At 41.2% G+C, this 25,463-nt stretch overlaps 1 protein-coding gene across 2 annotated transcripts in view; it reads right to left on the bottom strand.

Moving 5' to 3' along the window:
• Positions 1–25,463, bottom strand: part of PLA2G4A (phospholipase A2 group IVA) — an 85,394-nt gene that overhangs the window by 29,284 nt on the left and 30,647 nt on the right. For both annotated transcript variants that reach the window (XM_063343906.1, XM_063343905.1), the window contains exons 5-8: positions 15,294–15,442; positions 11,456–11,569; positions 8,116–8,153; positions 5,846–5,987 (exon numbers count right to left, since the gene is read on the bottom strand). In XM_063343906.1, coding sequence (XP_063199976.1) covers positions 5,846–5,987; positions 8,116–8,153; positions 11,456–11,569; positions 15,294–15,442 — 443 coding nt within the window. The remainder of the gene's footprint in view (positions 1–5,845; positions 5,988–8,115; positions 8,154–11,455; positions 11,570–15,293; positions 15,443–25,463) is intronic.

The following is a 25,463-nucleotide window of genomic DNA, read 5'->3' as shown; positions in this document are numbered from 1 at the left end:
GCCCCCTCTTGGAGCAAGAATGAAGGGCACAGGCACCTGGGGCTGTTGCCTGTTGACTTGATATTTCCAGTCTGGAAGAAGAATGGCTCAAGCAGATGCTATCAGGCTGCTCAGGAGGTGTCACTAGTGAGAACCTTGGCTTTTTGAACATGAAGCCTTGCTTGCTTGTGAAGATAGTCCATAGAAAAACAAAGAACCCACCTGACCAACAGAGCGAGGGGCACCTTCATGAGCAGAATTGCTAATTTAATGAGAAAGACTTTAGACTAACTTCAATGAGAGGGGACCTAAGTGAGCAAAGGCTGCAAATGTTGCAAATGCAGGAGGAATGCATGGTACAAAAGGTAATGGCTGGTTTTCCTGATCCTTCAGGTTGAGTAGTAAAATACATATATATAGTGAAAGTCAAATACTATCATTATGACCCTCCTTAGCTTCCTGTCTACTGAAATAATGTATAGAATTTCAAGGTCAGTTCCCTCGCACAGATTTGTGGCACAGCTTCAGACATTAAAATACAACCAGTAAGTCTGCAGATTGGGTGAATAAACCAGGTCAGGTCTCAGCATTAGTGAGTTGTATCAGAGCCACAATGCCCTGATACTTAGAATTCTAATTGCCTGGTATCTGAAGAATTAGAATTTATTTGAAGAAGTCTCCACTTGTAGCAAGATTTCTAAATAAAAATATACTCAGAATTTTATAATGTCTGTCCTTCTTCCCCATAATCCAAAATAGAGATGATATTAAATTTAGTTATTAAATAAACTATTTAGTTACAAGACCACAGAAATTTTTAAAGCAATCCAAACACCAGCTTTAATCCAAACTGTATCTTTGTGATAAAGCCAAGAGCAGCGTAAGTTACTAATCAGAAACAGAAGAGAGACAAATAATATTTTGGCTAGGGCTTTAAAAACACATTTTATAATAAAAACATCTGATGTTACATAGTGTGTCAACAGTCTCAAATTTACAACTACCTTGCAAAAATGACAGGAGAGGTAAAGAGACTTTATATGTGTATCTGCACACCTACTCAGCTCCAAGAGACAGCAAAGCGAGCAAAAGCAGACCCAGTTACAGGTGACACTATACTGAAATATATCTGCAGGGCGTTTATTTTATATTTCTTTGCTTCTTACTTCCCAGCCTTCCCAGCCCTGACTTCAAAGCTGTTTCCTTCCACTGCATAGTTTCCCCAAGTATCTAGAAAGAACACAAGATAAAAATAAATAAATAAGAACAAACAGAAGTAAAAATTTACTTGCTACCCATCAAGTGTTTTAGCCTAAGCACAGGTCCCATCTGGCTCCCAGTTTCCAAAACCTGGAAGAATTTTCCACTGTTCAGTGGTGATAAGGTAACAACCTCTCGGTTGTTACTGAGTGTAAAAAGAATGACAGGGTTGTGCAGAAAGCCCCTATCTGATCAAACTGGTCATCAGTCAAAAATTTCACTGAAACACAATTTAAGGTGCCAATAGATGGGATTAATTATAAGAAAAGGAGCCACATAACTACCGAGCTCAGTTGCTTTCTGCAGACTCCACGGTCCAAGCCGCGAAACTGCTCTGGGGACTGAGAACGCACCACCACAGGGACATGGCCATGCACAATGACCAAGTCAGTCCAGACGTTTCTCGAGGCTTCCATTCCACAAAAAATTATAATTCTTGATGCTGTAAGACTATTTGATTATCTTCTTCCTAAGTGTTAAGCTTTAGTAATAGAAACCACAGGTATTTACTGGCATCAGCATTCGTCATGCACCTCCAGAGATAGCTATCTATCAAAAAATGACAAAACAAAGGTAAAGATTTAGCACATGCCTATTGTGTTACGCCAACACCCCAATAACGGAGCAGTTGCTTTGAAGAGAAGAGCCGTATTACTAATCACAAATTTAATAATGTACATTAGGCTTTGAAAGCTCTTTACAAACACTACCTAATTAACCTACACAGGCAAATCCCAACAGGATGAAGACAGTGGTTTGCAGGTGCAAGCCTGGAAAAAGTATGCAAGAATGCTTCCAAAGCACCACTATTCAACAAATCTATTCATCGGTGAAGTGGCATGAGCACAAGGGAAAATCTGAGTTTTCTTCAGGACACACAGAAATCCATAAGGACACTCAAAGAATGTCAAGAAGAGTCACTACCATCCTGACTGCAAACGCTGCCTCTATCCTTAATCCACAGGGATTCTGGGACTCACAGATTCCTGCTCTCGGTGAGGGTGGGTACACCAAGAGGTAGGTGGATGTATAGTATATCTTCATTTCCACTCAATACTAAAGCCAAATACGAAGAGCTGCAATCACTACTTTATTGCCAGAAATGAAATTCCACTAAGGAGCTCTGGAGCAGAGGGCAGCAGCTTAAATAAGCTTCCCACAGCAAATAAAGCTTTTAAATGGTGAAAAAAATAAGAGAAGCATCTACTGCACACTTCCATTCATTTATTTCAGCCAACTGAACAGAAGTTGACTTGTAGGCATAAGTCAGATGATGGAGGTTAAGAGCCCTTTCCTGCTTTGCAGAGGAAGGTAAAGCACACTTACAAGTAGGTAGGTTTGTTTAAGCAGTTTTTTTAGCTGCAATTCATTTTCCAAAACACTTAAGGGTAAGACATGATAAAATTTGAAGTTAACATACACCCATCACCTCACAAGTTGCCCTCTGGGATATACAGGGCAGAGGCAGGGGGGAGTAGCTGCAGACAGAGTACAAAGGGAAAAGAACCAAGAAGCCACCTCAGGACTGAGAACGAATGGAGAAAAGATAGGATATCAAGGCAGGCACACTCCTCTGTGTACTGACGCACGCCACTCTCTGAGGCACTCTGAACCCCAACTCCTTCATACGCAACCAGTAAAACTGGGGCAGAGGTACTAAAGCCATTCCAGCGGCTTAGTAAACTTAGACCAAAAGGGTAAGTGACTCACAAGAAAGTGATGCGGTGAGTCAACGGCAAAAATGTGAATTGAATTCTGTAGTTTTGCTCTGAACAACCAAAAGGCCGTGCCAGCATAGCTTCCTTTTTCCTATGGCTGGTCTGCACGGCACAATGCTGGGGGACCCAAGCTAGTTTTGAACAAACCAGTTTAGGTATCATCCAAACAAACTCCACTCAACAGGACTGAACAATGCTGGTGAAGCCTTTAGTCAATACATCTGTACTGTTTCTAGGACCCATGGATGGTGTGGAGCAGCTCAGCATCACACAGTTCCACTTCGATCAACGGGCACCTCATCTCAACAAGCACTAATTGCTTCATCTCCAAGCCAGGCACAAAAACGAAAAGGATTTGGGAAATAAGATATGTTTAAGAAAAAACAGGGTCAGAGTTAGGTTGATGGTTAGACTAGATGATCCGAAAGGTCCCTTCCAACCTAAGCAATTCTATGATTCTATGAAAACCGAGCTCTGAAAAAGGCAATTCAATCATATTTTCCAGTAATCTGGCAAAAAAAGCAAAAACATATTAAATCTTGGTTTGGGAATGAGTGGTGCAGATGGTTTTAATCAAATGCCCTAGAAACACGGTGCACAAAATCTGGACAAGAATACCTCTGTTGGGAAAAAAAATTGCCAGGAGCTACACAGGGGATTATCAAAAAAATTGTTCTGCAAATCTCGTTTTAGAGAACTATATGCTTTCTTTAATTGACTATGGTACTTTTAGAAACTTGTTTAAAGCAACAAAAATTATAAAAATAACCTGAGCAATAACACAGATATGAGAAATCTCATCCTCTGCGTTTTCAGAATGTGCCTCAAGATTAAGTAAGGAAATCTGGAAGTAGTCACTTCCCCATGCAGGGATGTGCAATTATTTCACAGGTATTAAAGTCTCTCAGCATCCCTGCAAGGCACATGTGCTGTTATTCGCAGCTGAAGAAACTTAGGTGAACTTTGAGAAAGTGACTTGTTTAAGATTAAACAATGACTCATAGGCAGCTAAGAATACTCATTATGTCTCCCAACTTCTGATGCCACGTTAAGGCTACAAACATCCTATAAATCCTCCTGCTCCTGCTATCTTCCATCTGTAGCAATAAAAGTAGAAATAACAGGCTAGAAGGACAAAACTAGATTTTAATTTGAACAAAAAGGGGTTTTTTCATGGCTAGAAGCAGCTAAAAATTTTGACAAGTCAGCTTAGAAATACACACTTGGCACACAAAAAAGGGGAGGATCACATTACCTCAGTCCTTACTAGGGTTGATAAGCCCACAATTAGAGATTACCGTCTGGTCTTGGAAGATGCAGTTTAACTGATAAAATTTCGGTATTTGAGACAGCGAGGGATAGCAAAGGAAGATGACGACAAAAAGAATATGAAATCTTAGCCAGCGTTTACAATAAGTCATGCACACATACCACCTGCATAGAACTGACACTTCAGGCGCTGAGTATCACTCCAGTTCTAACTGGATCTTGGCAGAATATCCGCATCCTTTCTGGGAAAGACTTTGTTCTGCTGCAGAAGATCAGACCAATGCCACATTCACAAGTATCGACTCTCATAAGGTTCGCATGTATTAAGATTAAACTAATTGAACAGGAAATTAACCTTGAAAGTGTTCCTTCACAATATGCACAATTTATATCACTACAAATAAAATACGTACGACACTTGTCAAATTCCTTCCTCTTCCTCAAAAAGCTGCACAAGCACGTTTTACGATACAAGAGAGAGTTCTAAAGTTTACAACAGTAACACACTTACCACCTGCTCAAAACTTCATAGAAATTTAGAAGGAATTCTCAGTTTCTGGAAAAGACTGTCACTTTCTGCTTCTACTAAAAACGCACAAAAGGAATCATTATCAATAAATTAACCAACCCAAACTAATTCATTGCCTCTTGCCTCTGTTCATTGTTTGACAGTCCCCACATACATGACAATCTTCCTGTCACAGTTCTAGGAGCAGAACAGGATAGGGAACAAGCAAGGAAGAAAGAGGAGGATGGAAAAGCTACAACAAAACAAGTGGAGCTGTACCAAGCGTATCCTTAATTAACTCCAAGTAATGCAGTGTTTTATGAAATCACTGAAAAGGTCAATACGGTTCAGCAGCCTTCCTCACTTCGATGGGACCCAACCCACCATCGCTCCATCCGGATCTGTTGGCTTAACATTCCGCTGGCTCGGCACAGAGCACCAGCGAGTCAATGAAAGCTGCCGTTTCTCACATTCTCTAAGAAATAAGCTTCCCAATCCTAACCCTAAAAATAGGCTAAAGGAAAAGAAGAAAGGAAAGAAAGAAAATAATTTCTAAGCTGACTCTAACATTAAACCAGCTCGTTTCCTGCCTAATCTTTGAGACACGAAGGCCAAGGCCATTCTCAGCTCAGAACCAACACCTGCACAAAGCACAGAACTCAGAATCAGAGCAAAATGAAAAGAGCAGGGATTTATCTCCTTTGCCCAGTTTTAACCTAGGCACACCCTGCTAAGGATTAAAACAATAAAGAACCAGGTAAAAGTTACAGCAGTTTGTTTAAGGTGCAAATGAAAAGCTGTGATTTCTATACCACAATGGGATTCACACAGTATCGTCCCTTTGCACATAATGGGTTTATCTTATTTAAGCACAGCTTCATTTTGGCACAGATTTTGTCTCCTTAAACTTTAGAAATCTAGAGCACAAGAAAAATTATTCTCCAGCCTAAATATAGCATACGCGTAGAGGAAAAAGCATTTTTTTTTTTTGCTTCTGCCATCTGCCTTTACATGGAACCCTTCTACCTCATACAGCTGATTCATTCCTTTGAGAGACAAAGGCAGGACTCCAAAGGTGATACTAATCTTGATGTGAACTCTCCAAACTTACATCACGGGAAGTGGTCAAGTTCTTGCTGTTTTCCTCTCCCAGAAATGATTTCATACTGTGCATGATATTATCTTTTCGCTGTTGCCGAAATTTCTTCTCCTCATCACACAGAGCCATGCTGAACCGGAGATCGGTTGAAGAGCTATATTGCAAAACAGACAAAAGCCATAATTCAAAACAGAATTAAAAGTATCACCCAGGGAAATGAATGGAAATAAGAGTAAATTTCTCATTAACTTACAAAGGATGAAATAAAATAAAATAAAATGACGATTAGTCATGCGACACAGTTGCATCAGCTGATTTCATGGAGTGATGGACGCAAAGAACAACGGCACGCTGCATCTTTTAAGACGTGCATTTGATGTAAAAACCTGATTGTTCACACTAGTGAAAACCAAACACAAAATATGTAGCTTCTAGTGGTGTATTATGTGGTCTTAAAAAAAAAAAATAAATTAAAATAGAGTGAGTTCACCACTCACATACAGTAAAAATTTACAGTCTAGAAATTTGAATTCTCTGCTTATCCATTGAACAAAGAACTGCAATGAATCATTTTCACCCATTCCTACCACCATATACTCTTCTTAAGTCAGAGGTTCATGTTAAGGGAGGAAAGGGTAACTTTATCTCTGTATCCATTCAGTCTCACAATCAAAAACCGTATAGATCTCATCACAAATTGTACTGGCTGGCCACAGAAAAAAAGCTTTTCTCTCTAGCTTTTCCCTCCACATTGTGTGCTCAAAACTGTACATAGGGCTGCAGAACGACCTCAATGCCTTAAATAAAAGCTACAACTTCAGCTTCCCTTTCTCATTTCAGGTATCAAGGCAGGATGAAGAATTTGGCCTAGATCACTCCCTGAGCCTGGATGTCGTTCCCAGGGTTTGAGCCTTGTACCTCCCAGCAGTACTGCCTCGAGCCGGCAGCAGCGAGGAGCAGCACCCAGATTCATTCTGCTACCTGCCACACTACATTCCCAATTTACAAGGATGAGCTAAAAATGTTTGTGGATACTTCGACGTGTTGGTTCCAAGGCAGCATTTTCAAGAGTCCTTATGAAAAGCATACAATAGTGAAATGGATCTATTTAGGCACAGATACTAATTCTTCAGATTTTTTTAAAAACTATTATGTAATAAAATAATGTGATTCAGAAAAAGGGGGAAAAAAGACTGCGTAGAAGCAACATTCCATGAAAAAATATATATATAGGATGCCATGAACAACAGGTCCATGCAGAATCCAAAATCTACATGTCCAGAGAGCAGAACTGGATCAGATCCTCCAGTTTAACATATTTCAGTGCCTGCTGCCTAAAAGCAGCAAGGCAGAACCAAGCGTCTCCTCTTCATGTGGTGCCAGCAATAGGGAATACTTCTAATGTACAAGCCCCGGAACCTTTAGGGGTGGTCTCAAGGACCACCCACACACGCGAGCCTACTAGGACAAAACGGTGAGCAGAAATTATCCCTGGGGGATGTTTGTCAGTCTCCAGAGTCATTATAAGAGAGTTCTAAATTTACAGTTACAGTGCTCAGCACTGCTATTGATAGTTACAGGAAAAAAAAAAAAAAAAAGACTCTTTAAATGCCTTGTTCTCAGTAATTCATTTTCAGACTTAAGATATTTTTCTGATTATGCCTCAAGGTGATTTTTGGTCTTTCACCTAGATAGGCTAAGAAAGAGGGAGAAAGAAATCTAGAAGAAAAAAAAAAAAGGAAAAGAAAACCCGGTAGGCATATACTTCGCTTTACACATGGTGAAATCCTGGCCCTACTTCACCTTTGACTTCAGCATGGTATTACCATTCAAATACACCCCAGGGACAGCTTTGTAATAAGTATCCGTATATGCTGAAAGTTAACGTGAGATGGAGGTACCACCAGAGAAGGTAAAATAATGACAACAGCTGAACCCGACGGCTATGAGTTTATTAGAGGAAAAAGCCCTTGAAAAGGAAAGCACTTAAGATAAACCAGGATGAGAAATTCATTTATGATGGCCTCGTTCCTGCAAACATTTGGAAAGTGAACACCTATTAGCACAAGTAATGGTGTTTAAGTCAATGCTAGAATTATAATGTGAAAATAATCCTCAATTTTAAAGTCTCATGGCTTTACAGTACTTGGTATTTCTATCTCAAGGATTTTTTGCACTCCACTTGACATCTTTTTAAGAAAATGCTAACAGAGTAAAATAAAAAATACCTTGCTGCTAATACATTTTCCACCTTTTTTTTTTTTAAAATATGAGATACTTACCATACTTCAAGAGACAACTCCAAAGTCATTTCTGTGACCTAAACAAGGAATATTTAAATATGGTTACACCACTTACGGAGGGGAAAAAAACCACAAACACACCTGGGACATTAACTATTACTGCCACAATTTTTCTTTAAATTACTATTTCTAAAAAGGAGGACATCTCTGAAATACACGAATGAGTTTTTTTTCCTACAGAACTTTTTTAATAAAAGCCCACAATGCAATTCCAAAATACACCCCTAGCACTGAACACACAGGAAACCGCTGCTAGGTCCTGACTTTCATTCATCTGATTCATTCATCAGATCCCACTGTCTTGGCTTTCTTCCACCAACAATCCCTTTTTGACAGTGTTATTCGTCTTTGGCCTGAAGGGATCCAATTGTTTTCACACATTTATGGTCCTTTGTTTCTCCTGCCAGCCACAGTCTATCTGCTACTTGCTTCCCAGTTCACCGGGTAAACATCGTACTCAACTGGTACCTGAAATGAAGTCTTGTAAGGGAAGGACTGCTCTGTGTTCCACATGAGCCACCCCAAGGGTCTTTCCAGAGTTAAATACGCTCAAATTATCAAACAGGAAGAGTGATTGCTTACAAGTTGCTCAAAGAGTCAAGTAAACTAATTAATGTCCCCATGTAGTGGTATCACTTGCAGACCCCATGGAACTACCTGACCCATCAGCTATGGCTTGGTCACCTCAGCCTTTCAGAGAATATTCATGGGGTAGCATGCAGGCAAAAAGTTAAAAAGTGATGCTTAAAGCACCAACTGGGTGTTAGGCAAAATCCAAGAGTACCAAGTTGCTAGAATTAAGACAGAATGGACAGCCAATGGTATGAGGTTCAACAAGGCCAAGTGCCGGGTCCTGCACTTGGGTCACACCAACCCCATGAACGCTCCAGGATGGGGGCAGAGTGGCTGGAGAGCTACCTGGTGGAAAAGGACCTGGGGTTGTTGGTCGACAGCCGGCTGAATACGAGCCAGCAGTGTGCCCAGGGGGCCAAGAAGGCCAATACCATTCTGGCATATTAACAGTGTATTAAGCGTATTAACAGGGTTGTGAGAGAAAGAAAAGGCAAAGAAATAACAGGGTAGTAATTAGATTATTCCAGCACCTGACATATTATTAATTTAGAAAGCACTTCAGAAACCACGCAGTGATCCAATGGTTGAAAAAAAAAGTATTAAATAAATGCTTGAAGTGAAATGTTCCAATAGGGAATTAGCATGACATTTTCTATACCTTACACAGATTGCCACAGAAATCTCAGGAATACTCATTGTGTACAAATTGTCTACACTGGGCTCAACCTGACTTGCTGTTCCCTTACCATCTGCTTATAAGTTTCAGATTTTTTTTTCCCCTATGTTCTCTACCGAGCTTTGCTGAGTGCTGAGGAGACATTAAAGCGTATCTGTAACTTGGTATGGCCTTATATTATTGGCATGAGCTTTGTAAACTGCATTTTCAAAATGTATTCATTAGGTCTTTCTCACTACCTCACCTCGTGCCTGGCAAAATCAGGTATCTGCAGTCAGCCCACGCTGTGGAAGCCCAAGAGCTACTGAAGCACTTAGTGAAATAAATATGCAGAAAATTTAAAAAAATGCAGTAACTTAAAAAAAAAAAGACCATCTCAAAATTCCAACTGCCATAAGCCTACGCCTGATTAAATGCTAAATATTACATATGAAACACACTGATTTCCAATGAATAGGCCTTAACCAGTTACGTGCTATAACCACACTTTTAAAGTTACACCACATGGAAAAGAGCAGAGCAGTCACAAATCAAGACTTCTCATCATATAATAAACCATATCCCAAAACAGAACTGCAGACAGCATTTATACCTATGGTATATGCATACGATAAATATAAAGATAACCAGATGTGATGGATATAACTACAAGTACTGAATTATGTTCAGAATGGCTTGTGATATGTTACTCTAATATTTAATACGTGCAGAATGAGCTCAGTTACACACAGATTTAACAACAATTTCCAGGAGTTACCGTGCAGGCAGACAATCCCTGTTAAACTAACTCCATCTGGTCTGTATACACGTTTAAAGAGAATAACCCAATTACTGCATTATTGCATGTTAACTAGAGCTGTGTTCCAACAAGCCGGTCATTGAAAGTGAAACATACAATAATAAAAGAATTCCTGTTAGCTTTTCGGAAGCCACAGGCATCAGTATCAGAAGTAACACACTGACCAGCAAACTCTGCACAACCTCTCATGCTAACAAAGACCATTAAAGTTAATTGAATCAAGTAGTGCAGAAACTGGTTTAACAAGAGGAAGTTTGAAACTAGATTTTTAAAGAGGATTCTCTCAGAAGGGACAGTAAGGCATTCGGTGGCACTGTTTTTCTTAATTCTCCTCTCAGCAGGACTGCAAGAAGATAAATACAGTGCTTTTAGGCCAGAACTCTGTGTTTAACCACGGGCAACAGTGAATACTTAGAAAACGAACTTCAGAGCAGGGTATGCAGAGACCAGTCCCCACCTGAGATACCGCGTCCCCTGCCCCCAGATATTCAGCTCTTCCCTGACTGAAAGGCTGCCACCCTTACTCCCTCCGTGATATATTCTAACCCCTTTTTGAATGCAAAACTTAGCTCCATATTAAGAAAACACATCCATACATAGTCCTGAGGTGGTCCTGAGGGATCAGAAATAGTCTGGGATTTCCTTTCATCCAGGAACATCTACTTCTGAGGAGCATTAAGAGCAGGCCAAATGTTTTTCTTATGCTTCAACAAAAGCCCAGGTGGCCAAGAAGGCCACCAGCAACCTGGCCTGTATCAGGAACACTGTGGCCAGCAGGACTGGGGCAGTGACCATCCCCCTGTACTCCGCCCTGGTGAGGCCCCACCTCAAGTGCTGTATCCAGTTTTGGGCCTCTCCCCACAAAAAAGACATTGAGATATTTAAAAGTCGGGCAGACATAGTGCTTAGAGATATGGCTCAGTGATGGTTTTTGTCAGAGTGAGGTTGATGGACTCGATGATCTGAAAGGTCCCTTGCCGCCTAGGCAATTCTATGATTCTATAAAGTGTCTGAGAGAATACTCAAGTAACTGCAGACTCCATGAGTCCTTAGGACACATCACTTAGCCTTTATAAGCACCATCCTCTAGTGATTTGTGAAGAAGCTTTATCCAAGCAGAACATGGCACAGATAGAATTCAGACACCTGACAAAGGAGATGTGGTGTGTCCTGGTCTACACAATAGTTTGGGTCTCTCAGCTCAGGTGCTCTTTTAAGAGCTTTCCATCATGTTCAAAGCTGCACCAAAGGCAATGAATATTGCAACTTACATCATTGAAAGTTAACTGGACCTCCCTCTTCTCTCCCAGTTTCAGAGAAGATATCGGAAATGTGGATGTGCCAAGAGTCTCATCCATAACATAGTTGGCATCCATCAAAGTAACCTAGAAAAGATACACACGTATTCAATTCTACTTTGATAAATCCCTTTTTAATTCCATACAGAGTATGCCTAAAGTAAAAAAAAAAAAAAAAAAAAAGGAACAGGAATAGGCCTAACCCAATCTAGTCAACGCCCAATGCCAACAGACATGTTTTATTTTCTCTCCCCTGTCCAGTTGAGGAGAGGCAGTGAAAGACCAGCTTTGGTGGGCACCTGGTGTCCAGCCACGGTCAACCCACCACACCACACTTAGTTTTAAATGTGATATGCCAAAAAACATATAGCAACTTTTCAGTGAAGGCAGAATCCATACATCCTAGTCTTGTACCTACAGACCAAGATTTTTATAGCAACGATTTGGCAAAATGTGCAGCATTCCACATTATACAAAGCTTTTCCCTGTATCCAGCCAGATCTTCAAGTCTCTTCTCATACTCTCCATGTTAGAGCATGTACTTTTTCAAAATGTGATACTATCCAAAGATGTATGTGGATACCGCAGAACACTGTCCAATGCTTTTGCTCTAATCCATGTGTGTCTACATCAAGTAGGCTTTTTTCTCAGTGGCAGCCTTCCAATTCTCAAGTAAGATCTTCACAAAGAATTTCAAATTACCATTTGCATGGTTTTCTGTTTGTGTTGTTCTCCAAACTCATTTGGCTTACGATTTTTTTCCACTTTGTGGAACTGTATCTTTTAAAATATCATATGTTTGCGGCTTGGACTATATCTTTTGCATAAAACAAATGGAATCAAGATAGAATCACTTGAATAAATAGTTGCTACATCTGGGTTCAGCCTCTTCTCAGCTATAAAGAATCTTCTTCATCCTGTGCCACAAGCAACCCTTTGAAATCATGAACTGTATTTTAGGACAGAACTCATAATTGTAATGGCATCTACGTTCTGTTTCCTTGCAGAACTTTATGACCATTACTGTAATCTCTGCAGGCTGTTTTTTAAAACCAACAGCAATAGCAAAAACTTCTTAATGGGATTTTGGAGAGCTGCTTACACTTCAGAGTGCAAACTTGACAACTGCACTTGGGACAGAGTTACAGATTTAGATTAAAATAATCTGAGGAGTCGAGAGGATGGTGGAGTCTGTGTGATCTTGGGAATTCACAAAGAGGTTTTGGGTTGGGAGGTGGTTTCACAGATGTGAATTCTGACATGGCACCATGCGGAATCGAAAGGCTCTGCTGGACACTGCACGACTGTGTATACACAACAATGGCAGAAGGCAAGTATCAGTTTTAACCTAAAGACTATACCTTTCATGTCAAAAAGTGTTTCCCATGAACAACACATATATGTGTATTCAAATATATATATCAGCCAGGTCCACAATTAACATGGCTACCACAATTAACAATGGATACCACATTATTACATGGTATCACAGGTTCTTTGCAGGCATTTTTCATGGAATTTTACAGCAGGTGTCTCAGAAACCACCAGCAGCCTTTACTTATTGTAAAGATACATTTACAAATTCTACTTATAATCAGTCTTGTTGTGTTCTGTTGGAGGAGACAGAGACTCGCAGAACCTGGCAGTATGCTATGGCCATGCTGTGCTGGAAATCCACAGCATGCGAGCTCATAAAATCCTGTACTTTATAATGACTGGATAAAACCATGCTAAAAACTGAGAAACACCTTACAAAGTGTTAGCGAAATTACAAAGTATGTTTTAGTAACTGGGGGTTCTCACCCTGGTGGGGAATGAGCTAGTTGCATTGTTACCACAGAAGGAAGGGAATGACCCAGGCCTCCACATGGTCAAAAATACCTGAGAGCATGGAACAGTAAGAAATCAATGGCTTGCCACTCAACCTCTTCACATTTTAACATATTATTTAACACATTTTAACTATTATTTCCTATTCCTCAGTTTACCAATATGCTCATCTTTTGAAGACCATGAGAGCTACAACACATCACATCAATTATTTAGCCAGCTGTAGCTCTTGCAGATCTTCCAAAAGAGCACAGGATCTGCAAACAGATGGGTAAAACTCTGTGCCCCAGGACTTCTGTTAGAATCCACAAAGATTTTATCAGGTGAAATCGAAACATTTTTTATTTCCCATACTGCAACAACAGCAGGTTGATGAACCAAGTTCTTCTTTACTTCTTCCTGTTTCCACAAATGCTCTCTCGCAAAGAAGCCAGAATCACTCCATTCCTCTTTCTAATTCCTGACACCGATTTGCCTGACTTGCTATTATAATTCAAGTACTAAGTGAGAGATTTCAAACTTTTCTCAAGTTTCCTATGGCCGGCTTGCATGTCTACAACCGAAACATTTAGCAAGAATCAACCCAGATGACTGTTGCACCTGACCAGCTGGTGGAAACTATTTTGGGTCATCTGCTTCCTGCAAAGCTGTAGTGAAGTCGTTGTGAATTCCCTAGTATTGTTCTCTCTTATGCAGGATGCATACGATAGTTCTTCATGCTCCATTGAGCTGATCATAGGATTCTTCCTCCCTGAGCTGTAGAACCTACTCCTCTCCCCTGGAACACAGGGAGCCTTGCAGGAAGCACAATTCAATTTTCAGACCTTGAACAGTTTAGCATCAAGAGATTATGGTTCCTAGCTCAATGAAAAGCTTCATAAGCTTTAGCCTCTGTCCCAGTTGGCCAATTTAGACAGGCTCTCTGTAAACTTGGGTGAGAAGACTTCACATATTAGGGCCATCCCCTATGAAGAACCAAGCTAACAAAGGACTATAGATTACCTTAAATGCTTGCCATGCCCACTTATAAAATAGTTACACTTAACACTCACCCTTTGTACACAATCCAGAAAGGCTTAACACACTGAGACTTAATGGTGATTTAGTCAACAAGCCTGCACACGAAGTAAGAGTACCCAAAACATCACTGGGTGGGCTGCTCAGCCCTTAGCTCCAGGCATAGAGGAGACACAACCATGCTTCTGCTTTCCGTCTCCTCAAGGAGAAGCAAGGAATGGGCAGAGACTTGACTTTGTGCCTGCCTATTCACTGCCCATAACAGTTCAATCAGTATAGGAAGCAAGGAGAAAATAATTTATGGCTGATGTGAAGAATTGTAACCTACTAGCCCTCAGCAGCAGTCTAAGAGATGACTCAGAGGCATATCTTAAAATGACTCTCAAGGCTACTCCTTGAATAATACAATTTGTACAACACCTCTTGCTTAGCACCACACCTAAAGGCAAAAACCGGCCTTTAATGTTTAAAATAAAGTTGTAATCTTGAGACAGCAGATGTCATACACGTACAAGCTACTGTTATTTTAACCTTACAGACATTGTACAACTTCAATTTTCACAGATGCAGCTCAGCCATGTAATTGTCTGGAGAAGAGAAGGCTCCGGGGAGACCTTACAGCAGCCTTCCAGTCCCTAAAGAGGGCCTACAGGAGAGATGGGGAGGGACTCTTTATCAGGGAGTGGAGCAATAGCATGAGGGGGAACAGTTTTGAACTGAAAGAGGGGAGATTTAGATTAGATATCGGGAAGAAATTCTTTCCTGTGAGGGTGGTGAGTCCCTGGAACAGGTTGCCCAGAGAAGCTGTGGCTGTCCCATCCCTGGAGGTGTTCAAGGCCAGGCTGTACGGGGCTTTGAGCAACCTGGTCTGGTGGGAGGTGTCCCTGCCCAGGGCAGGGGGTTGGAACTGGGTGATCTTTAAGGTCCCTTCCAACTCTAACCATTCTATGATTCTACGATTTACCTCAAGAACATTCTCTTGGTTGGGGTCCAAAATGAACTCAAAGGTCTCGTTCCACACAGGATTCACATCATTATTGAAATGTTTCGTTCTCTTCCTGCAATCAGGGGCGGATGGGATGAACAGCTCCACATAGGGATCTGGAGTGTCAACTGCAGAGCAAAACAGATGTTTAAGTATGCAAAACTCAAGTTTGGGTTGTAATAGTCAATGCAATTATGTGAAACCACAGAGCACTTCATCGTCTATGACAGAAAAATATTCAATTATATAAATTACATCAATATAATGACATGAATGATACAATGATATTAACCCAAAAAGAAGACGACATTATGCTTTTAAGAGTGGAGGAGAAAAGCCTTGAACAAACAGAATGGCAGTGGGACTGATTGAAGCTGATCGGAAATATGTATACTTCTACCCGGCAGTGGTAATTATTTTTAAGACCTTTTACCCCTTCCTCTCTTTCTAGCCTTTAATTACTTTGGCTTGTGTCACAGAAGTAAGTATTCCCCAAAAGCAGTCTTCAGTTAATGAAAAGCAGCAGCTTGGTATACAGTTCTGGATCCTCTTTCACCTTTGCTGGTTTGGCAGTCCCAAAGGGAACCAGTCACTGCTAAACCACAGCGTAAGGACGGGTCTTCACCTCTGAAGCCACTCTGGCCACCAGAGCTTCGGGAAGGTCACTACAGAACCAAGAGCTTATTTACACAGGATATTTGAATAACACCTGTGCAGAACACTAACCAAAAATAAGAAACATATGCCAACTATAGCTAATCAGAATTAGCACTGGGAAAAAACAAACAGACATTGATAAAACTCATCTTGTGTCTAACAATAGCCACTCCTGAGAGCAAAGAATGCATTGTTGACAGCTGTAAAAATTCTACCTCTCCAACCGGTTAAAGCATGTGATTTTTTTTTTCTGTCCAGTGAGGTTTTTTCTATCCAATAGATATTTTTTTTCTGTCAAATTGGGCCAAGGCTGATATAGTCCTTTACAGATTTCTCAGAAACATTGCTCAGATGCTTCACGGGAGAGCATGGGAAGCTATTTCTGTGGGTTTGGTGATCATGAAAAGCTACCTGCTCTGCTGTGGTTTCCAGCATCCTCTCTTTAAAGTTTGTCCTCTGCTTTAGTGACAAATTTTCAAGCAAATGCAATACCCACCACAAACACGAATCCTTTCCTTAAAGGTCTCTTATTGAAAGAGATTAAAACCCGTTACTAGGTAAAATGGGTCTGAACATTCCTCCTTCTACACCATTTAAGTCTAAAGATACTTTTTTTCCAACAAAGTCAAATGTTTTTAGGTACTCTTGGATCTCAATATAACATTATCAGTGAGATGGAGAGGTCCAGAACCACATGGTCATTTCATCTGGGAAAAGGAAGAAAAAGGCAAAATAAAATAAAAAAGGTTGATACTTTCAAATGGGAATAAATTGTCTTTTGGATAAAAACCAACAAAACAACAACAAAAAAAGGCTTTCTGAAACCACTTAGGAGGTTCTGTATGTGTACCAGGGCAGAAAGGAATCCAAACTCCTAACATTTGGCCTCCTGGCAATTCAAGTAGGGAACGTAGGCCAGAGCCATTGTGCCTTCTGATGCCATTGCTGCAAATAAAAGATACTGAACTCACCCTCAAAGTACTTCCAGTTTCTCTGGAGATGCAGAATAACGTGCAAGGGTTATACTTTGAATTAAGTATTCTTCTAGCTAGGGAAACTTTAGGGACAGCAAACAAATCTTATCCTGGACTCAGGCTCCCTCAATTACAATTTTGTATGTAAACAGACTTTGTGATTCAAAGATTTCACCATGTGAGGATTTCCTTGGACTGCCACAACACTCCCTAGAACTCCTTATGGAGTTTTATACTACGCTCCATGTCTGTAGGGCTTAGCTAATTGCTAACATTTGGCAGGTCATGCTGCTACCTGGAAAATTAACAAGCAGCTATTTAAAGTTGGGGATCAGTGTGGAAAGCCTGATATAGCAATCTTTATTAGCTCCTAAGATGTTATGTCTGATCTTGTCTCTCATTTAAAGTCAGGAGATGAGGATCAACCCCCAAGTGTTCTTTAAATCTGTTTTCCCACTGGCAGATGTAACTAATTGCCAGCTTCTACTGAATAGAATCATAGAACGTGTTGGGTTGGAAGGGACCTTTAAAGGTCAATACATCAGCTCCCTTGAACTACTACACAAAATTTTGCCAGAAAGGAGTCAAGGCCCCTTGAAACTGAGGAGCAAAATATCTACCAAAATCAGAAGTGACAAGATCTCATCCAGGACGTCTGTATACAGAGCACAACTTTGGCAGTAAACCCTACAGACTTGCTCTGCCAAGAGACTGAACTTAACTACAAAAGCTGGGGTTTTAACCAAAACACCGGTGCTGAAGAGTGTCCTGGGCAAAACATCAGTGCTTCCCGTTGCATTCAATTTTTTGTGTGATCGGCCCTAGCTATAAGTTACAAAACTCTAATTTTTAATTTTAAACACAAACAACAAATGGTTTCCTATCTGTGATTAAAATCCCAAAGGCTGTGGAAACCCTGTCCCACCACACAGCTGGCACACAGATGCCATTACTAACTTCCTCTCAGGCCGACTCCAACCAAGTGTCGAAACAGAAACTAAACCCAAGGCAAAGAACAACTAAACTTAGAAAAATCAGTCGTCGTTACTCAGCTTTGCCAAGCCCGCCCCCCCACTCCCTGCCTTTATTGCCTTTTTTAACCTGAGGCAAAGAGTTAATCATCCGCCCTTTCATGTTTGAAAGTTTATTTTGTGCTACTTTCAGTTACAAAAATGAAAATCTGTTCTTTTATAACTTGCTTCTTCAGATGAAGAGGAAAAATACTGGAAGACTGTGTGCTCTAAGCTATTGCTATAAGCTATACTCTATTAATCAAAACCTTACTCCCTATTATTGGTCGGGGAGCAAGAATTAGCTACCAGCAATCTGGCAAGTAACACAAAAGTATTCACTTAATGTATTTCAAAACATTAAGGTTATCAAACAGATAAAGTCTATATCCTTTTGCTTTGATGTATTTGCTCCTGTTTGTGGTTTTGCTAGTTGGTTTGCCAGGTAGGTTTTTCAAAAAAACTAATTTGAAAATGTAAGTGAAAAGTAGCTTGATCACTGCTACTGTTTATATTTTGATTTAGAAGGAAGCATCTTTATGAAATGGTTTATGGGTCAAAAGCTGATGTTTTGTGAGTGTAATCAATATGAGAAAATTATCTATGTACAGACAATGCTGTCGTGGAATTGCCTTTATGTTAGCAGTCTACTTGAAATACCAACCACAGACTTTTCAAAAGAACAACCTGTAAGAGTTTGTATTTCTTCCTCAGGACACAGGAAGTTTTTTTTCAGAGCCTCCTATTCTTTGCTCAAGCATTCGCATGACTCCTTCAGAATCTGCGGGCTGGCTACCTGCAACGCACCTCAACTTTTTAATGTAGGTAAAGTTGGTGAGGTTTGCAAACGGAAAACTTGGAAGATTTGCAAATAGACGCATGCACCGCCATAATGGTATGATTCTGTTTTCCTCTCCTCCTGACACTCTCACTGTTTACAGTAAGTGCCTCAACATGTCCATGCCACTAAACCACCACACTTCTCTCAGCATCAAAGAGCTTCACACATGAAGGCATAGAAGTCGCTCTGAAATAGAGGGACCAGGCACCTTTAGTATCGCTCAGGAAAAACAAAATATGACCTGACAATTAGGTACAAGTGTAACTCAAACCCCACCTTCACACTAAAAAATAAAATCAAGAGTTTCTGCATCGATGTTGATGGAACTCACAGAGGGTCCTGCAATTCGCAGCTTATAACTAGATGAATTATAAAGGTAATTAACAAAATGTTCATTGTCATAATTTTTTAAGATTTCCAGCACCCACCAAATCTTCAGGGGTTGAAGACAGGGTGTTATTTTTAAACACACCGGCTTAAGAAATGGCTGAGAGGTAGGAAGTAAGGATTCCATGACTTTTCCTTGTCTGATTTATCTCCAGGTTAAGTAATTGCTATAGAATCCTATCTCTAAATTACATTGTGAATCATGAAGTGAAACACACAATGGACAGTAATTAGGATCAATCATTTTCACATTAAAAATGAGTAATGCTTTAAGCAATCTATTAAAGAAACCTGTAAAATTTTCTACAATGACTGGAAACCATTCGATCTTATGTTACTAATTTGGCGAGATGACTGTCATCAGGCTCTCATATTAATATAATTAATATTTCAGACATAATTTATATTTCAGTCATTCCAATTTCAATTATTTCAATAGCATAATAGACACAAAGAAACTACAGAAAGCCTATTCAAATATAAAGCACCAAGGATGAAGCCAATATCATCATACATTAAAATTTATCTAATTTGTCCATCAAAAGTTGAAAGAAATTCAAAGTTCTTGAAGTATTCCAAAATCTGGCTTGCTACCAAAAAAAAAATCTGCACCATAAGAATTTGCATTTTTTTTCCCCACATGAGGATATCATAAACACTCGCGATCATAATGGATATTAAATAAAGCTATATTAACTTCCATTTCAGTTAATATATCCATCACCATTATAGACAGTAAATCTGGATCCAGATTTTTTGGACTCATGATCTCCAGACACCACGTTTACACAGTTACAGGAGTATTACAGCATGTACATGGCAGAACTTCCTTAAAAAACTACGTTACTTTGGTTCGTTGGAGTTTTTTGTCTTCTGATTAACCAACATCCTCCACCATGAAGTGCAACCCCATTCAGAAAGTCTTACTAGGTCCCGAATGACCATTTTTGTCTACTTTCCACCATTTTTTTGGCTTACTGCAGCACATGCCCACTGCTGTCTGGCTGCAGGGCTCCTCGGAATTTTATGGAAGTTATCAAACCTACCATTTCCCTAGAGAAACCCAAAGCAGAGAGCACAAAGGTGTTTTCAACGGGTTGAATGGTAACTAGTATTGATGCCAGTAAACCAGCACGGTGTGAGCTACGTGAGTTTCTTCCTAGGCCAGAAAGATAGTTTTGACGTGTGTTTAAAAATAATGACCAAATTTTTATTCAAATAGTGCATTTTACGGGGCTCACTGGACAATATGCTTCGCAGCGGCATGGAAATATTTGATCTCTCTGCCACAGTCAGGTGAAAACTTAACGAATTTTAAAATCACATTTTTTTCCCCACTTTAATGTGATTTTCCAGTTTTTGAAAAGGGAATTCTTAAAAACAGTACTTATCAATAACTGCCAAATATCAATAACTGCCAAATAATTAACACTTCCCAAACAACATATTAACAAATATATGAACTATTAAATTTGGCTCACTCTTTCTCTGCTGCACACTAGTAAAAGGACAGCCTAACACAAGGGCCTAAAAAAAGATGTCTCCTCTGTTCAGAACTTAGGCACCAGTAACTGATTAATTAATTTAGTATCAGATGGGCAAGGAGGAACGGAAAAAAGGCAGAGCGGCAAGGTCCCCTGTAGAGCAGCCAGCAATGGCACCTGGCTGGGTAACAGGGTGGAGGGAGTGGTAACCAGTCCTATCAGGATACTGGGTGCTCAGGGGAAGACATCGGCTTGGTTTTACCCCCTGCCTCCCCGGCCAATTCACAGGCAACAAATTAGTATGTGGAGTCTTTGCCGTGGAGGCTGGGGGTGTGATTTTGGAAACCAAGAAGTTCTTCTCCCGCCTGAAGAGGTGGCGCCCAGGAATGCCAGGAGCAGCACTGGCGGGCTCCGGCTGCCCCATGCACACTCATCTATCTCATCACTCTCTTAGGTAAGCTTGGTGTTAAAAAACCACCCCAGCCCCACCAGCACAAGCTCCCCATCCAATACCATCAAACGCTGCAGCAGCTGACAGCAACACGGCCAAACTTTTGATCTCTGTTCTGACTTTCTGTTTTCAAAGAGGACTGTAGCCGAGTCCGCTATAAATTCAGGCCTCCCATTCGCTGGGAGCAGAAACTTCTGAGAGTCTTCAAAGAAATTCATAGTCTAACAGTTAATACAGATGCTAGACTGAAGGCCAGAAGGCCACAGGGAACCTAAAATATCCAGGAATACACAGAGATTAACAGTAAGCGCTCTCAAAGAAGAGGTGACAGGTTGTCTAAGGTGTCATAGGGAACGCCAGGGCTTTTTGCCTTCATCTTCAAGGGAAATTTTGCAAAAGGGATGATGCAGTGCAAGATTTCGTGAGCGGAAGGTGACAACAAGTGAAGTAAGGCAGCTCCCGGAGCAGCAGCTATGCTATGAGATATCCTGTCATTGGGTAATATGCTTATTAGGGATTATTAGTGCCTTGTATTACACTGCCTTTCATCTCTGGTGTTACTCAAGCAAGAGGAAGACCTGAAGTCCCAGCACAGGCTGTGCACCACCACCCAGTTTACTGGGGTGGGAGACCACTATCGGTTTCGCTGAAGGTTCAAAGCGAATTTGTAGAAGTGCCAAGACCAAAAAAATATTCTCTTAGAACCATAGAATAGTTTGGGTTGGAAGGGACCTTTAAAGGTCATCTAGTCCAACCCCCTGCCATGGGCAGGGACATCTTCAACTAGACCAGGTTGCTCAGAGCCCCGTCCAACCTGGCCTGGAACGTCTCCACGGATGGGGCATCTACCACTTCTCTGGGCAACCCGGGCCAGTGTCTCACCACCCTCAAAGTAAACAATCTCTTCCTTCTACCTAGTCTGAATCTTCCCTCTTTTAGTTTAAAGCCATTGCCTCTTCTCCTATTGCAACATGCCCTGCTAAAAAGTTTGTCCCCGAGTTTCTTAAAAGCCCCTGTTCCTGGTTGAGTGACACAGGATTAATATAGCCAGCTGTGGTGTGCAGGTCTCAGTGTTTTTGAGCCCCAGAACCATGTATTAGTAGACTGGGCCCATCTTCCAATGTTGCTGCCCACAACTGGGAAGAGAGAGGAAAAAATATCCTGTGCTCCAGACTCCCTTACCAGCCATCCCAAGGCCCTGAAGTCTCTTTTGATTGTGCTTGGACTACTTCTCTAGTTTATCTGTACCATTCCCTTTACAGACAGACAGCAGTGAAAAATGACTAAAACATTACCCTGCGATAGCCCAGAGAAAAATCTGGTTTTCTAGTGGTATGCCAGAATCTAAGGGATTTAGGGTTTTTTGTCTTTGTTTTTTTAATGAATTGAAATGCCTAGTTCTTAAGAGCTTTTTTAGTGTGAAACTTTCCACTCTGCCAACAAAGACACAAGCAGGAGAGAAGGAAGAGGCGGCATGGCTGCCTCGTTCAGCTATGACTACGGGTCCACTGCCCAGATCTGGGCAGTGATAATTTGCTCTAGAGTAGGTTTAGGCACATCACCACATTCCTGGAAAATTGCTCAAAACCCACAATACGACTTTTACTCCAGATTTATGTTAGCTGATGGAGTACAGATTATTCCAGTCTGGCATAAAGTCCACTAATACAAATTTAAACTGGCAACATTTTCTGAATCCGCAGAACAAGTTTACACTGGATCTGTGTTTGGTATCATGAGGCTTTAGAGGTTTTGGTCCTCTACCAGCAGCCCTAGAGCTTGATTTACTATATTGCTGAAGTGCAGCCTGCATGTCTTTGAGCGAGATGAGGCTCTTTAATTCAGACAATTGTCAGGAAGGTTTTAAAAACCTGGAGTTGTCTTAACTGGGCAGAACCGCAGCGAAGTGTAAGCTCAGGTTGGCTACATAAACATCACATCTAAGTAAAACCATCATCCTTGCTACTGCAAGCAATTACAGGAAATTCAAAATTAAAAGTGACACCTGTGAATCGTGTCTGCCCCAACCTTGCTGCTCGGTCGGGTTATTACAGGCATTTCATTTACTGAATGAATGGATTACGAAGCGCTTAGTCAGAACAGCACACGCACGCTGACGTTAACAGGTCCACAGAGGGAAAGGTATGATTGTGCGTGTGAGTTCATCTGGCCAACTAAGCCTGGCAAAACCTAGCAGTAAGCAGACATTCCCTGTATTTCACCTGTCCTACAAGGCTGTTGGCCGGATGCTTTGACAGAGCAGTTTTTAGTTACAGGTCTTACAAAAGTGTTTCTTTCTGTAGTGATGAAGGTTAAATGACTTTTTTTCCCCTCCCTTTCAGAATACATTCAGTCACAAATATATAAATTAGCACATTTATGTATGCGTAAGGATTTTTCTTTGGTACAGACCCATACGTGGGGCGGTTAGCATCCTGCAAAATGCAAGTAACCAGAGGGTGCTTCAAATCACACTTTCAAAAGCCCATTTTACAAACAAATTAACATCTTCTCCATGCAGTAGATAGCAACCTGCAGAACTCGTTATCAAAGAAGCTGTGGATGAGAAGACTTATGTGGACTGAAGGAAAACCAGTGAAGTTTATGCAAGAAAAACTCAGCAAGGGCTACTAATTCCATCAAAAGTACATCCAGCTCAGGGAGTCCCTTACTGAAGGCAGCCGAGTGCTTGGAGAGGATCAGAGGAAAGTGTCACACGCTTATCCTGTTTGGATTTTTCCTTTGTATCTGACTGTGACTGATGTTCTTCCTGATTCTCCTCTAGGATCAGGCATTAGCCGAACTCTTAACACAACTTCAAAACCCTCCATGGGAAGGGCGACGAGAGAGAAAAGAAAGCTTGAAAAAAAAATCAAATTATTACAGAGAACAAATGGAATAAAAGGAGGGAGAACCCTTGTAAATGGAGGGAGTGAAAGGCTCAAACTTGAGAAAGAGTGGTGTCCGCAGCTCCCTGAAGGAGTTCTGCCTGGAGACAGGACAGCACATGAAAGCGAAAGAGCTCCCAGTCACTGTCAAGCTCCCTTCTCCTGGGGCTGCAGCTGGTGATAGCATGGCAAGGGCAGGGAGACAAGGAGGTCCTTCAAGCAGAATATCAAGCAAGATGGATCCTTGGTCTAAGCCAGCATCACTGCTTTGACATTATCACTACGGTGTAACCGAGTAACAGGAGAGCCTTCCTCTAAGACAAAAACAAATTTTCACTAACCTTTTCCAGAAACAGTTCCTGCCTCAATAACTACGTGGTTAAGTGTTCAGAGACAAAATTTGGTTCTCATCAAAAAAGTCTTTTTGCAACTGAAAAGATCAGCGTTTTCTGGATCAGTTTCACTGTGGAACACACAAGCCTGTTTCTAACACAACTTTCACCTCCCAGCACTGCTTCTGGTTAAAATATTGCCCGTGTCAAGGAAACTGAAATCTAGTCTACGGTTGCCTCAACATTAGACCGAGATCTGCAGTAGACATTTCACGAGCAGTTCTTACAAGTGTTGTTCATTTTTGAAGATACACATTTTTTAAGGATACATATTTCAGTACCAGCCTATGGCTCGAGAGCCAGTCAGCTGCTATGGCTGGCAATGGAGTAGGGACCACTACAGAACACAACCAAAAGTAGGGCTGGTACCAAGGCTGTCAGAGAGAGTCAAATCAAACTGAAGCCCACAGAGCTTAGCCATCCTGGGACTCAGTTGCCCATCCAGGGCACCCTAGCACAACTTCTCTCTCTCCTTCCTGCAAGATACTTCCAGCATCCCTCCTCTGCTTTGCTCTCTGTTAAGCATGTAGTACATCTTATGGCTCCCAGCCACATGAAGATCTGCATGTGCAGCCTGTAGGACCTGGAAGATTGGCCAACTCTGACCTACTTTTTCCAGGCTGTTAGGCTGGCAAAGCGGAGGAGTTTGGCTTGTTTTTCTCTTGAAGTTCTCTTGCAAAAATCAGGGCCTGCCCAATGGCCTTGCAGGAAGAGCCTTATCGGATGACATTGCAACAGTTAAGTCAAGTATACTGTATCTAAGTCAAGGTGCAAGACCAGCCAGCTGTGACACAGAGAACAGCTAGATTCATCCTGGATGAGCTGCTGTAACACAGACTATTCTGTCCCTGCCCTAACACAAGCAGGCAAGTCTCCAATTCCTTCCCTTTCAGCAAGCTCAAGTTGAAAACACTGCATATGTATGCCTAAACTGCATGAGGCTACTGTGACTCCAGCTTTAAATGAGCCAGCTCCAACCCCAAGAGCTACGGCTGAAAGAGAACACAGCCCCAGGGTAAAGATGTGTGGACATCACCTCCTCCTCCCATCCACATTGCTGAAGCA

Source organism: Chroicocephalus ridibundus, chromosome 8, assembly GCF_963924245.1.
Source record: "Chroicocephalus ridibundus chromosome 8, bChrRid1.1, whole genome shotgun sequence".
NCBI lineage: Eukaryota > Metazoa > Chordata > Aves > Charadriiformes > Laridae > Chroicocephalus > Chroicocephalus ridibundus.
The sequence above is the reverse complement of the archived record's forward strand: the minus strand, read 5'-3'. Positions and strand labels throughout refer to the sequence as shown.